The 15,037-nt window shown below is 43.1% G+C and overlaps 2 protein-coding genes across 2 annotated transcripts; both read left to right on the top strand.

Moving 5' to 3' along the window:
• Positions 1-2,697: 2,697 nt before the first annotated feature.
• On the top strand, positions 2,698-9,231 carry slc25a25a (solute carrier family 25 member 25a). Its single transcript, XM_068760729.1, has 10 exons — positions 2,698-2,859; positions 4,615-4,741; positions 4,860-4,947; positions 5,047-5,158; positions 5,992-6,150; positions 6,862-7,014; positions 7,112-7,219; positions 7,342-7,509; positions 7,737-7,887; positions 7,986-9,231. The coding sequence occupies exons 1-10, from the start codon at positions 2,698-2,700 to the stop codon at positions 8,168-8,170; spliced, it is 1,413 nt and encodes a 470-aa protein (XP_068616830.1). The 3' UTR covers positions 8,171-9,231.
• Positions 9,232-10,347: 1,116 nt separating this feature from the next.
• LOC137893197 (palmitoyltransferase ZDHHC12-A-like) lies at positions 10,348-13,571 on the top strand. The gene is made up of 5 exons (XM_068738646.1): positions 10,348-10,444; positions 10,604-10,731; positions 11,005-11,094; positions 11,635-11,801; positions 12,870-13,571. Exons 1-5 carry the CDS (start codon positions 10,348-10,350, stop codon positions 13,183-13,185), a joined length of 798 nt encoding a protein of 265 aa, XP_068594747.1. The 3' UTR covers positions 13,186-13,571.
• The last annotated feature ends 1,466 nt before the right edge of the window (positions 13,572-15,037 follow it).

Below are 15,037 nucleotides of genomic sequence, written 5' to 3' on the forward strand. Positions count from 1 at the left end.
CAAAATAAAACCGCACTTTCGTCATGATGTGAGAACAAATAACCAGCGACGGAACCGAATATAATTCAGGCAACAAAGTTCCAGTTATTTATATTTTAAATCAGTGTTTTAATTTAATGTTATCTTACGACTTCATTTCAGAGGGTGTTACATAAAATGAATAACATATATTTAACCTTAGAGCATTAGAAACCATCATGCAACCCTGGAGCGGATGATGTAATTGTATTTAGCTCCACCGTTACCGGCTGCAGTATTATACTGATTCATCGATCAATCTACCGTGATGAATGGATAATAACGTATTGCTAATTATTACGCAGATCTGTCTGCGTCCAAAAATGTAATACTGTAATGCAATAGCCTTAATATCCACAATAATAAAATGTATATATTTATATTTTACTTTTCAAAGTCAAATCTGTTAACTTCTGGTCACTTGTGAACTCATTCTCGTTAACTTGACGCAGCTCTTTGGGCACTCCGTTACTTCCAGCCTGCATATATCTAGCGGTGAAACAGCGCCACCATGTGGCACAAGTCAGCGCCTCTCCTCAGGGTCATACTTGTTACAGTAAGTTTTGCTTCATGTTTGCTTGTGAGGGTGAAGTGGAGCAGGCTGCTTTGCTGCGGCGACCCCCTGACGGGACGAGCCGAAAGAAGGAGAAGAAAATAGATTCTTATTGGGTTACATAAAATAGAAAGCTCTGCTTTCTTATTTCAGAATTAATAAAATATTTGGCTGCTTTATACTGACTGGGAAAAAGGAGGTACATTATCCCACATCATTGTTCTAAATTGATCAGTGAGTCACTTTACTCCCATTTATTACTATTGCCTGCAAATAGTATGATTAGATCAAACAATCTCTGGCACTTTTAATTATTATGTCAAATTTCAATTTCAATTTCAGCCAACAGCGAGTCCCAGAGGAAAGACAGCAAGGCTCTGTCTATTAAATACAATCTGGAATTATGAGATACTGTGTTACAGGATTACACAGTTGCTGTGTAGAAAAGGTTTGTTGCTGTCTCAGTAGATATACAGATACACAGAGAATATCATTATCTATCTATCTATCTATCATCTATCTATCTATCTATCTATCTATCTATCTATCTATCTATCTATCTATCTATCTATCTATCTATCTATCTATCTCTCTATCTATCTATCTATCATCTATCTATCTATCTATCTATCTATCATCTATCTATCTATCTATCTATCTATCATCTATCATCTATCTATCTATCTATCTATCTATCATCTATCATCTATCTATCTATCTATCTATCTATCTATCTATCTATCTATCTGTCTGTCTGTCTGTCTGTCTGTCCATCTATCTGTCTTCAGTTTAACTTAATTTCAAAATAGATGTGCATTTGATAAATTGTTATCATTCTACATAATAAAAAACTCCGAAATTCAGCCAAAGCAATTTTCCACAACAACATGTACGCTATGGTGTTGCAGCACTGAGACATTGACGTCATTGATTAGATGATGGACCCTCACCTCTCACCTGTTTGTCTGATCCTGCAGGTTAGGGTTCTGGTTCGGGTTTTTTGTCGAAACAGACGCATCTCTGCCCTGCGGGGTTATTGTGTACCTTCCGCTGTGTGATGCAAAAGATTCATGAACAGTTCTACCAACATGTTTTTGTTCACTCCGGACTTTAGCCCGTGTTAATGCGCTGCTGAGATTTCAACCTACCGGTACACCATGAACATTTGAGAACTTCTCGTGACTTTAATCAGCAAAAGCTATACTTCCAAACAGAATCAGAATCAGAATCAGTTTATTGCCATTGTCAATGAGGGTTCACAAACTAAGATTTTTTTTCTCGGTGAAGTCGTGCAACATGTAACAGTAATGACTAAGTTACAATAAAACATATAAGTACAGAACACATCACAAAAACAGCAGCATCAGGAGTGGATACACAGATGTGTATTAGCAGCAGTAAAACGGCACAACAACCTCAAACCCGACCTCGATATAGGGATGCAAGGACTGTCTCATCTGACAGCCTGGATGGGACATCAGATATTATTTTAACTTACTGTGGGCAGATCATTGCATGTGTGTGTGTGTGTGTGTGTGTGTGTGTGTGTGTGCGTGTGTGAACTCAGACAGGATCAGCTGACAGCCTTCAGGGTTCAAATGGTGTATTTTGGCATTTCCTCAGTGCCTCTTTTGGATTTCGTCCCTCTTCATTCCTTGTTTATTTCCACATCGAGGTTTAAAGATCTTAATGCTGCACAGTTAGTGGTCAGAATTACGCAATACTGAAGCAACGAACGAAATAAAATGTGCAGAATAGGCTTATTTAGCTTCTTAAATTCACAAAAAAACAGGTAAAATAAATTGTGGGGAATATTTAGCAGGTGGTTAAAGGGGGAACGGGATTGGTTCAACGAGAAGCGCGCGGGATCGAGCACGGCCGATTCCTTCAATGGGCCGCTTGTCAGATTGGCTTTGTAAAATGACGTAGTCATAGGCGGGATACCTGGAACAACCAATGACGTGTGGCTATTCCTGGAATGGGCGTGGCCTCTTACCATATAGAGGCCGGCGTTTCCTTACCGGCGTTTCATTCAGTGTTAAGCTGTCAGAGACGGAGTCACGCTGGTGGCTTGTTTATTTTTTATTTATTTATTGCTTTTTATTCTAAAGTTTCCCGACCCGGATATGCTCGGTCTGTGCCTTTACGTGCCGGTGTTGAACTCCGATCCAATCGAAGTGGAATATTTTGAGTCGAACGGGCTTCCGTCCGAATTGAAGTCTCTCTTCAATAAATTGAGCGTCTTCTTGCCGTCCCAAGAGTTATCAACGTACCAAAAATGGCGCAAGGTAAGGGGGGAACGATCGCTGAATGTGAACTCGCGTTATTTACTAAAAGTAAATAGTTTTGTGCTTAGTTTTTACATTAACCTGCTTTTTTAAATCCAAGTACGGTCGTCGCGAAATCCCTTCTTTCCGGGCGCCGGAAATGTCAGCGTGTACTTAGAAAGCCTTACGACAAGGCCCCAAAGTAGAACCGCAAGTACTGTACAGACTCTTCGGTAGAGATCCCATTAATTTTAGACGCGTTTCTACATTTTTAATATTGGTGTTTTTATCACTGACAGGATACTAATGCCGCATCAGTTTTATTTAAAGTTGTGTTCGTGAATTTGACCATCTGAACTGAGCCGGCGCTTCTTGGACCGGTCCCAGATCGTTTCACCGAGAAGATCCACCCGAGAAAGGAATTTATTCTGCGCTGTTTCAGCCAGGTGTCGAAGGTTTATGCCATTAAAAATAAATACATAATATTAATGCAGGAACAGACGCCATAGAGTTCATGGTTAAGTTTTAAAATGAAAATGTGCTTGGGTATTAGAATTTGATTAATTTCTTCGCGCCTGCATCTTATAATTGCAAATGAAAATTTTTCTATTTCGTTTTTGGCTTTATTTCTTGATGTTTTTGAATGTTCTGCTGTGGTGTGCGCATTTACAGCTATTAAAGAAGTCTTAATTTATCCTAACTTTATTCACACATGCACCTTCCGGATACTATTACTGGTGAACTGAGCCTCTAATATGTGTATTAGATTAGAGTATCTTGAAAACTGTTCTTGCAGTGAATGTTATATACATTCATAAAAATATGCTGGTCTAAGAGTATTCAGCAAACCTCTATTTTGAATGCTAAATGTAGTTTAGTCTTTATGTAATGGGACCAGCGTCACACTGGCACGCCTGCCTCTCTTCGCTCGGTGCTGCGAGCCGACATGCTTTGGTACAGGAATAGCTTGATGGGAATTCTTAAACCTTGTGATGCTACATTCCATTTTTAATCATGCGATGGGTCACATTTATGCACGTCCTGCTGTTTCTGCAGGAATCATTTATTTGTGTGTGTGTGTGTGTCTGTGTGTGTGTGCTACAAGTGACATTAGAACGTTCTGCGGTCGGTGGCTATCTGGTTGCAGTCATGCGCCTGCACTGCGCTGGTCAGGTATCGGTGCTGGCCAACGGGCTGTGCGACCCCCGACGCCCTCGCCTTCTTTTAGCCCCCGGAGTTCGTTACAGGCTTAAAGCTGCTGGCAGGTCGGCGTCGCTGTCGACGTCAAACAGAAGCACGGAGATAATTCCTCTTCCAGCTTGGTGCTGGAGAAATGTACGTCAAACGAGTCGTGTCAGACTGCCAATGTCCGGAGCTCAGCAGGAGGGTCGTGAGCCTGTCCCGTGGGACTTTGGCGTCGCTCGGCTCATGCTCGAGAGGGCAGATTGGTCTTTGGACGTTTGATATGTCGAGGCAGTATAATGTCTCAATCAGTTTATCTGCCGTCGTGCGGCACGTAATGTGAAACGACAACAAATGATAAAATGCTACATTTCAGCGGCAGTAAAAATGGACAAAAGTTTTAAAAGCATTTGAATACAAGAAACTCAAACAGCCGCATCAAGGTGGAACCACAGATGTACCACCTCGGTCCCCAAACTGGTTTCCCCAAAGCCATCCTAACAGCAAACTGCCCACTTGCCCCTCGCCCCGCAGGCCTCCTTTTCCAAAGTTTGGTTTGCCTTCTCTGAGCTTTACGTTTTTGCTTCTTTTCAGAAAACGTTACAGGGGGACGGAAGTGGCGCAGATGTGCAGCTGGACTTTGAGGAGTTTGTTCACTATCTGCAGGACTATGAGAAAGACCTGAAGCTCGTGGTGAAAAGCTTCAACAGTGAGACTGCAGGTATGAAGCTGGTCACTTCATTTTGGATGTCTTTGTTCCCTCGCTTTCATTTGACGTGAGTCTGAGATGTGTTTCAATTTTTTTTTTTTTTTTTTTTTACAAATTGCTTCCTTTGAAGGCCGTGTCGATCTGAAGGCGTTCACGCAGTCTCTTCGAGACCTTGGTGTCCATATTTCCGCGCAGCATGCAGAAAAGGCACTCGGGAGGTAAACCGTTCATCCATTTCATTCCCTTCCATACTTTTGTTTTTGTTTTTTAAATGGTTTCAATATCTTACTAAACTTTTTCTTTTCTTTTTTTTACAGCATGGATACAAATGGAATAATAACTATTAGCAGTAAAGACTGGAGCAGCCATCCAACGATGGAGAGGACGGACAACATTCCCGAGATCATCCTTTACTGGAAACACTCCACGGTTAGTGGGTCATGTGAGAATGCCACTGCTAACATCCCATAAATGTTTCAGTGTCATGTAATCCTACTCTGGCAGGATTAAATGTTGGCTATTTGTCTGTCTGGTTATGTAAAAGGAGCAGCAAGTACTGAACTCGGGACAGGACAGCTTAAGCGGGAGGACAGAGCAGCTTAGGAGCTGAACAAATGCTTTCAATGCTGCGCCGTGTCCTGCGTCAGACAGCTGAGACACTGGCATGCTGGACCAGGGCCGGCGCTGGAGTCGCCCCATCTAAGAAAATAGTTGTAACCGGATTGATGGGTCGTGAACGGCGGGATCATTTTACTTTATTTAATGTTATGTGGTCACAGTTTCAATCTGACCGATGAAACCTAGGTGCCCACAAAAGCTCCTGGAAGTGTCCGCCAGGATTATAAATCGACTGTTTGGACCAGGTCTGTGACCTGAAGCAATTATTAAATAAAGGTACCGGTAGTCTTCCCAGAAAGTCATGCAAAACAAAAGTGCTTTGAAGTTCTGACTCTTAAGTTAAGGGGGGGGGGGGGGGGTCTGACAGAGATGTAGGTTTGTCTATCTGGTGGTAGCCTGCGTCCTCCCTCTGCTCCTCACCTGGATCATTGTGAAACATTTTTCCTGACTCGCACCTTTCGCGATTTGAAGTGTGATTCATAATTCCCCAAACTGTTTTATCGTATGTTGGGTCAAGCAACAATCATGAAGACAAATTACAACCAAGTTTTCCTTGATACATTAATCTCGTCTTCACGATTGACCTCGTTCACATCTTAAGTTTGGATGCGTTCTTAAGGAGCCGATGTGTCTCTGTGTTGCAGATTTTTGATGTGGGTGAGAACCTTACGGTACCTGATGAGTTCACCCTGGAAGAGAAGCTCACTGGCATGTGGTGGAGACACCTGGCCTCCGGTGGAGTAGCGGGATCCATTTCTAGGACCTGCACCGCTCCCCTCGACAGACTCAAGGTCATGATGCAGGTAAGACCATGAACCTATGGGGAAATGTCATTGGCTGGGCCTTGGGAGATGGGTCCGTGATGTGATCTGTGATTCCGCCGTTCCACCGTGTTTTTGATGACGTTGTGTTTTTGCGTGGAATGGCGCTTTGTGCTGCAGAAATCGCGTTCTGATTGTGTTTGTGACGTTCTCGTTCGAAACACGATGGCGTCATGCGATCGAGAAGGAACATGGAAGAGATTGTTCAGTAAACGTTTGCAGAAGCGTCACGACCCAGTTAATGAACAATAGACTGACATGTGAGAGTAGGGGGGGGGGGCAGGTTGTACCGCTGACCAATGATGGCTCACATGGGACGGTCGCACCTTTTTTTTTTTCGTAATCGTCAGAGTACGCCGTGCAGGTCTAAGTTCAGATTCAAGATCTGGGTCGATGAACTCGACTTGCGTCAGTTGCCGGGTTGAAAGTCGACATCGCGACAGTCGTGTTGACTTTCACCCCTAATGGTTGGCAGCGTGTGCTCTATCCCCCCCCCATTGGCTAATTAAACTGACCTTGATTATTTTAAGGAGACGATGCAGACATGGCGGCTGACTGGCTGATCCTGAAATCACTCCTGCCCTCCTGGTTATTGAAGCAGCTGTGTTTGCTCATTCCTTGCCGGCGCAGACGGAAACTGAGAACTCGTCTTTGTCAGATTTTTAATCTCATGAACTGGAGCTTCCTTCTCAGGTGTATGGATCCAGAAACAACAAGATGCACGTCATGACTGGGCTGATGCAGATGATAAGAGAGGGCGGTACGAGGTCATTGTGGCGAGGCAACGGTGTCAACGTCATCAAAATTGCCCCCGAGACGGCCCTCAAGTTCATGGCATACGAGCAGGTACAACACGGTGACTCTTGAGCTCTAAATCTAAAGAAGAAAAAAACAGGGTCGTGACACTTTGAGGTTAATCCACTAATGGGTTCTCTCTCTCCAGATTAAACGTTTGATCTGCAGCGATAAGGAGACTGTCTGTGTCTATGAAAGATTCATTGCTGGATCTCTGGCTGGAGTCATATCCCAGAGCACAATCTACCCCATGGAGGTGACTATTGGCTAGATGGCTTCTGGAATTGGAAAAAAAATATATCAATGTGGAGACCTCGCGTGGAATTCTGGAACTTGCAACTAAATAAATTGTTTCCTTTGGAATAAATCTGTCCCCAGGTCCTGAAAACGCGTCTCGCTCTCAGAACAACCGGGCAGTATTTTGGGATCTCTGACTGTGCCAAGCAGATTTTCAGGAGAGAAGGTCTCGGAGCGTTTTATAAAGGCTACGTCCCCAATATGTTGGGCATCATCCCTTACGCGGGGATTGACCTGGCTGTGTACGAGGTGAGCAGTGGCCACGACGCAATAATGCCCTCAGATTTAAAGTCAACTGTCCTGATAAAATTCAAACTTCCAAGCAAACAGTCTCTATTTGTTCAAGCAATATTGAAACGTGTTGCGTCGGCAACAAAAATTTGGCACCAAACAAGAATGAGCTTGATAACATAATATGAAAGGCCAAGAAACGGTAGAGCAAATGGGTCTAATCTGATCTCGTACTTTCCCCTCAGACTCTGAAAAACTGCTACCTGCAGCACTACGGCAGCGGGGGCGCTGCCCCCGGGGTGTGTGTCCTGCTGGCCTGCGGTACCGTGTCCAGCACCTGCGGTCAGCTCGCTAGTTATCCTTTGGCTCTGATCCGCACCCGCATGCAAGCTCAAGGTGAGGCCTCCGCTGGCGAGACACTGAGCCTCGGGGGGGTTTACCGCGGCGGCGTCTTTCCACATCGAGGCGTAACCTTTCCCGTCCTGTCTTTCCAGCTGCGACCGTGGGCAGCCCACGGGTGACGATGACTGGCCTTTTCAAGCAGATCTTGCAGACGGATGGTCCGACTGGGTTCTACAGAGGCCTGGCCCCCAACTTCCTCAAAGTCATCCCTGCTGTCAGCATCAGCTACGTGGTGTACGAGCGCATGAAGACGCACCTTGGAGTAACGTCGCGTTGACTCTCTCTCAGTCGTTGTCGCGTGGCTACAGAGGTAGAACGTGACTATTGACGCCTCTCGCCCAAACGTGACAGGACCCCTCCCGCTCTCATGGGATAATACACGCAGGTACCTTTTTTTGGCCCTGGGGTGGGGGGTCCCTGACGACCACATTCTGTGAATGTCAGCCGATGAGAGACTGAAAGTCTTAAAGGTGTGGTGGATGTGGACTCTGTGAGCTCAGGATGTTGGTGTGTGATTGTTGCTATTGTGAGATGAGACCCGTGAGGAATTTGAGACTGTAAATCAAGGACCAGTTTTTAATTATTTTTTTTATTCATTAAGGTTGGCGCCACATTGCAGGCATTAATCTGTAAGACATGCATTGCCAGCCCTCTGTCTTGAAACGGAAAGGTTTTTACGTGGTAGATGAGCCGTGTGTCTTCTTCCAATAGGAAGAGAGTGTTCCGAAATGGAAGCATTTTGCACAAGTACATTTGATTTCTCTCCTCCCCTATCCTGAATGAGTGAGTGATTTATAGAGTATTTATTTCCATTAATTCTGTATTTTCTTTTTTTTTTATTGTCTCTAGAAGAATGAGGATGTGTGACGCTGCATGTGACTTGTATGAAGGGACAAATATGCAACTGCTAGTTTTAACATGCTCTACTCAGGATGGGTGAGAACGCCAGGCAGCAGCCTTAAACGCTAAAGGTGATCGTCTTGTGAAATGCTGAGAGGGAATTTGTTGCCGCCAGTCAAAGCGGTGGGAAAATAACTCATTGTTTGCTAATTGTTTCCGGTTCAATGTACCGGTATAGTGTCTGTCGGTGAGGTTTTGTCCTCGTGTTATACGTATATTCTTGGTTCATCTCAGGTTATTGTTTAATTTAAAGGTTCCACGTTTTTCACTTCAACGTTTCTACTCAGAAAAACCACTGAAGAGCGACATCATGCACTTTAATGAATGCTGCAACAGCCTGTGAATGTCATGGGGATGTAGGTATTGAGTTTTAAATTAGTTTGTAAAGAATCTGTTTTAGTATTGTTTTTAAACGGACCATTTTGATGCAAATAAATGCCAATTTCAACATTCAGTTTCGTGGTGTCTTCCTGCGCTGCTTAAAAGAACACTCAGCAATTCTGTCCTGTGCCGCACACAGTCGGCCCTTCTCACAGCTCTGTTTCGTTATCACACGGTTCCATCTTGGGTGGGGGGAATACAAAAATATGGTATTTGATACTGAGTGAGGCATCTATCAAACGCCATTCTACTTATTCACGGCTTGTCTTTTGTGATTTAAGGTTTTTGTTGTAGTTTTGTGTCGACTTCATGGTTGATATAGAGTCCTGGTTTATTATACAAATTACATCCGGCGTTGTCAGGGAAATTCTTTGGGAGAATGGTGACTGGGGTTTTGTCAAAGCTGTTCTTACAAATTTCAGTAATTCTATTCGGTGGCTCTCGCTGTTATATAATTTGATTATCTCTGTCGAACGGTTGATACTTTTAATTAAATCAAATGGGGTTAGTGGCAGAGGCATCCTAATTTTAACCTTTACACACATCCCTTAAGGAGGGGATTTCAGAGTTGGGTAGCAGGTTAACGATATTCCTACTCCTGCTTCGTTCATGCTTTATTTAGGTGCTAAAATATAGTAAACTTGTATAATAAAATTCAGAGTTAAAATGTTTATATGGGCTTTTATTAACCCAAGTGTTCAATCATATGAAATAAATAACACTAAAGATGGATTCATTCACACATTTCCGAGAACGACCCATGAATGGGAGCAAAGCGGAAATCCAGCAGGCGACAGGAAACGATGTAATCTCCGTCCACGAACCCGCAACAAGTCGATACATTTTGTTTCCTTTTGTCGCGGCACTTCCGGACGACACATCCTGTATCGGTCACGTGACTTTTTGTTAAAGCGATACGCGCACCAATCCAGGGTTTCACGCTTGCGCACTCCACAGTGTTGTTCGTCCCATCCCTATTATTTTGTACTGCGCAGGCTTCCGTACAAAAACAAGGAAGCGACAACTGGAGGAATTGACATTTGTGCTTTTCTCCCTTATAGTGCCCCATGCGATAGATGTATATGTAACGATGTTTGTTTGTTGAAACCTAGCTAACGAGGCTAATCAGTTAGCGTCAACTAGTTAGCCACCGTGCTAATGAAAGCTCGATGAATGGCGCGCAGCATGTTTCGGGCCGGATTTCTTGTTCGGGCCACACACACCCTTCTGACATGGGTCGTCACCCTCGCACTGTTCTTGCACAACACCGGTAAGTATATTCCAAGATGAGCAACTTCCTACTTGTTTAACGATGGAAATTAGCAGTGATTTATGCTAATGAGGGATTAAAATGTCCTGGATGCACCAATATTCATATTCAAAATGCATCAGATCTGGATTAGTTACGGGTCATTTTACTCTGTTGCAGATTTGCGGAAGTGTGAGGAGCAGGGCGAGCTGTTGCTGCCGGTGCTGTTCTTTCTGCTGGTTGTGCTGTCGGTGCTGTTGTACTTTGCTGTTTCTTTAATGGACCCTGGCTTCCTCCACACTGATGCTGTCAAGGTGAGCTCATTCTTTTTATTGCACTGCGGTGGTTGATGTTCAGCAGGCGTCTTTCTCCAGACGTTTCCCGCGATTCTTTCAACTGAATGACGTTGCATTGATCATGCAAATTGGACAAGACTATACCGGATGAAACTGTCACCTCATCGCATGAAGTTTGTTGAAGTTATTTTTCTTAGGGAAGTTCATACTGACCAATAGAGAAGCTGCCAAGAGGGAGGGAATTAATTTTCGAAACCTTTATTGTGGCTAGTTTTTATTTTGCAGGGTGGTCCGTGTTCAAACGAGGACATGGAGTCGATGATTCCTCAGTCTTCGGCCCCTCGACTGCGTCGCTGTGGATACTGCCTGCTGCAGGTAACCAGCTGCCAACGTGCTGTCGGTCCTATTTGAGCATGTCGTTTCAGAGTACAACAAAAAAAAAATCTGGAATATTTTTAAAACGTTTAAAAAATATTCTCTTCATGAATATGGTTCTATGGAGAAACAATCTGATAACATGATTCCTGGTGCAGAACATCTTGGAACCTTATGGTGCAGGGCAATTAAAATCTGCGTATTCTCTAAAAGTATTCAAAAAGATTTTTTTTTAGCTTATTTACATTTGTACTATTTATATGACATGTATTATCTAATGTAGAGTTTTGTACATCTGTACTTGCCTAGAATGTCGTATTTATTTATGTTGCTTCAATACAGCCGTCTACTCAGACCTGAACATGCTTATATCTATATACGTAAATATAACGCGTATAAACATGACCGTGAGCATGTTTTCATTCTGTGTCTTTAGCCCTTTAGCATAGTGTGCAAATGAACCTTATTCTCCTGTTCCTGGTAAAATATGATTCTTCACAAACAAAAAGACGATGAAGATCTCTGTCTTTTTCCGAGCAGCAGCCGATGAGAGCGAAACACTGTCAGACATGTAAACGCTGCGTCCGGCGTTTCGACCACCACTGCCCCTGGATCGAGAACTGCGTGGGAGAGCGGAACCACCGCTGGTTCATTGTCTACCTGCTGGTTCAGCTGCTCGCCCTGCTGTGGGCACTTCAAATTGCGCTGTACGTCTGCTGAACACTACACCTGTGACCTTCAGGATCGGCTTCATGAAGCGATCACGCGTTTGCAGATATTGCGTTAGACAGATATCACATGGTGACGGTGTACTCTGCTCTGCAGGTTTATCTCCACAGCATTAGGACACATGAGATTTTGGAATAGAAAGTCACACTCGCCTTAGAGTTTAATTTAGTTGCATCTCTTGAAGGTGAGAAATCCACTGATTGGGTCAAATATCAATGAGCAGAGCATTAGAAGCTACAACGGAACATTATTGTCCTGTCTTGTGTTTTCAGTCCAGACGGGGATTTTTTTAGGAGGTCTGGCCAGTTATATGGGACCCCATGAGAAGTCTGAGAGAGATGAGTAACAGACATGATGAAAAATAGTATAGTTATTTGAGTTGCTTCACATTTTCCTTTAATCGTTGCCCCATTTTGCTTTGAATTGACTCATGTAATCTAACTCCTTCAGGAAATGTCATTCAGATCAATCAAGGAATAAGTTACTGGATCGCTTCATTTTGAGGGGTACGAGGCAAAAAAATGTTGGGAGCAGTTGGTCTAAGTGACAAGAAATATACGTATAGAAAATTATCTCAAGATGTTAGAATGAATGGACATAAAGCAAAAAAACCAAATAGATAAAGATGGTTGAGCCATTTTTCAACCATTTCAGCAGCCGAGTCAGTCAATTTTAGAAAAAACTACAGGTCAGTCTAGTATTTAAGGGTTGAACTTCAGAGGCTCATTTGGCCAGCAGCTAACCAAAGATGAATTATCTGTAGAGTTTGCTCACATTCTCTGATCCTCATGTTTAACCCCCCCCACCTGCCCTCTCGGATGTTTTAATACCAACTGACAGAGTATTTCTACTTGTTGGAAAGCTGCCATGCTCCTTAATTGTTTTATTTTTCTTGGCAAGTTAAATATGTTCATGTCTTTCTGTGCCACTTAGAATACGGCAATATATTTAGACTCTTTTGCTGAGGTTCAATGCTCAGGCAAACAGCAGAAAATGAAAGCCGTCACCGTCGGCGATGCTTCTCAACGGCAGTGTGAATCTTTCAGGTCTGGAATCTCACCCGGCGACACGTGGAAGCTGTGGTTCGGAGCGAATGCCTTCCTGTTGGCCGCACTGGCTGTCGTTGCCGTCTTCTCTGTGGTGGTGCTGCTCCTGCTGGGCTGCCACCTCTACCTGGTCTCCATCAACTGCACCACCTGGGAGTTCATGTCCCGCCACAGGATCTCATACCTGAAGAACTGCGGAAACGAGGAGAACCCTTTTGACCGAGGAGTCTTCTGCAACCTGTGGGATTTCTTCTGTATCTGCAGGACAGTGGTGTGGGAGCAAATGTACCACAAAAGTACCACAAATTCAGTCTGACTTCCAGCCAGATGGCACGTCGCCATCCACATCGGGGTGGGGAGGGGAATCACCTAAATAAATCAACCTCGAAAGCATCCATTTTAAATTAGACTCTAAAATGGCGCAACAGAATTTGCTGTCACGTCATTTTCAATTAAAAGTTGTGAGGCTTTTTTTTTACTGTTTATGTATTTATTAACAAGAGAGTATATTAAAAGATTGATGATACAGATGTTCATAGAGTACACCTGTCCGGACTGACATTCTTAATCAGGATGCTTCATATACACATGCTGGCACATACCAGTAATAATATCCGACAGCAGAAATGTGAGGCGCTACAGCAGCTACATAAATGCTGGTTATCTGTTACTAATATCAGCTGATAACCACATCCAAGCAGGTGGAGGGTCAGTGGTATGCTCGGGGGGGGGGGGGGGCAATCCTGCAGAACATTCGGCCTGGGAATACAAACACCGAGTTGTAAGGAGAAAAAAAAAAGTACAAATATCCTGCCTTGAGGTTTTGACACAGTGGTCTAATTTGCCTCAAAAGCAATTGAACTCCATGTTACAGATCAAACACACCATATCTAAAATCATTCAAGTCGAGCACACGCAAGTCTCACAGCTCAGAGTTACAGTAAAATATTGCCCAATAGAGAGCTTTCTGAATGCAGATTGTTTCAAACATTGGTGTATTTTCAGTCGACTAGCAGGGCTTCTGGGTGCACTTCAATAAAATCAAGGATCTCGAGTTTCATCCCTGTTGTCCCCATCTTTTATTGCACTGACATTATAAAGCTTATTATCACAGAATATGATTTGCTAAATTCAAGATACATATATTTTGCTTACTATTATGGCTGTATTAGTATCTATGGCTTTTTAAATACCACTAGCAAGTACAGTTTAATTTTTTTATTTAGTGCACAGGTTCACCAGTGCCATGCACTTCTACAGTCTAACAAAACAGCTGTTTCACGAGGGCTGATGTAAATCCACGAGTCTCTGCTACGAGGGAATGACGACAGATACGTGAAACATTTCCATGTTGGCTTCATCTTCTTTTTTTTATATGTATATAAAGGCTTGGTTTAGCTTGTTTCATCTGTTTGGTCAAGGCAGTGGGCAAAGCCTCTCACAGTGATGCATAGAACCGGCAGCACAAAAGCTACTTCTGTTGTAAATAAAGAAACGCAAAGGCCACAAAGCACGGTGAATATGTCTAAGAAGAGGATGGAACAGGCTGTTAGGAGGGGCACCTTGACAATTAGTAGAATTACATGTATAATTTATATGTTTAGTTAATCCCACTGTTAAACTCAACAATTAGCACACAGGCGGTCTGATTAGCCTGCCATCCTTATATTCAGCATTAAAGGGGATTTCTTAAGGAGCTAAGTGTGGAAACGACCAAAAATGTTGATCTAGCGTTAACATTTGGTTTGACGTATCTCCTTTTGTCACTGTAATATTCATACGCTTTCATGAATTGTCCATTATTTCTTCTTAACGCGTTATAGAATTATACAATTTGTGACTAATGCACAAGGAACTAGTTCAGCCGACATAGCTTCAGGAGTGAAAATGAGTTAGCGTTGCATGCTACCTTTTGGAATACATGACAACTATTATAAATATATTTCTGAAGCAAAGTAGCTTTAGGACACATGTACTACATGTTTTTGCCATTTTAATTGTATGCACTATTTTTTTTAATCCCTGTAGTATAGTGGAATATGGCATTCTTTTTAAAGGACAATAGTTTCTTCCCTGTTTAATCACTGGAGACTAAAAATGTTTGTATTTTAAGTACCTTAATTAGTATTTTGTCCTCTACGGAGGGATAAAGTCCTCTTCCCTCAAAC

The sequence above is a fragment of the Brachionichthys hirsutus genome, chromosome 4 (genome assembly GCF_040956055.1).
Source record: "Brachionichthys hirsutus isolate HB-005 chromosome 4, CSIRO-AGI_Bhir_v1, whole genome shotgun sequence".
NCBI classification, from domain to species: Eukaryota; Metazoa; Chordata; class Actinopteri; order Lophiiformes; family Brachionichthyidae; genus Brachionichthys; species Brachionichthys hirsutus.

Coding starts and splice junctions, on each gene's coding strand:
- slc25a25a (XM_068760729.1), top strand. CDS start 2,698: ATGCTCGGTCTGTGCCTTTACGTGCCGGTGTTGAACTCCGATCCAATC. Junction 4,742..4,859: donor CTTCAACAGTGAGACTGCAG/GTATGAAGCTGG, acceptor CTTCCTTTGAAG/GCCGTGTCGATCTGAAGGCG. Junction 7,888..7,985: donor CACCCGCATGCAAGCTCAAG/GTGAGGCCTCCG, acceptor CTGTCTTTCCAG/CTGCGACCGTGGGCAGCCCA.
- LOC137893197 (XM_068738646.1), top strand. CDS start 10,348: ATGGCGCGCAGCATGTTTCGGGCCGGATTTCTTGTTCGGGCCACACAC. Junction 10,445..10,603: donor ACTGTTCTTGCACAACACCG/GTAAGTATATTC, acceptor ACTCTGTTGCAG/ATTTGCGGAAGTGTGAGGAG. Junction 10,732..11,004: donor GCTTCCTCCACACTGATGCT/GTCAAGGTGAGC, acceptor TTTATTTTGCAG/GGTGGTCCGTGTTCAAACGA.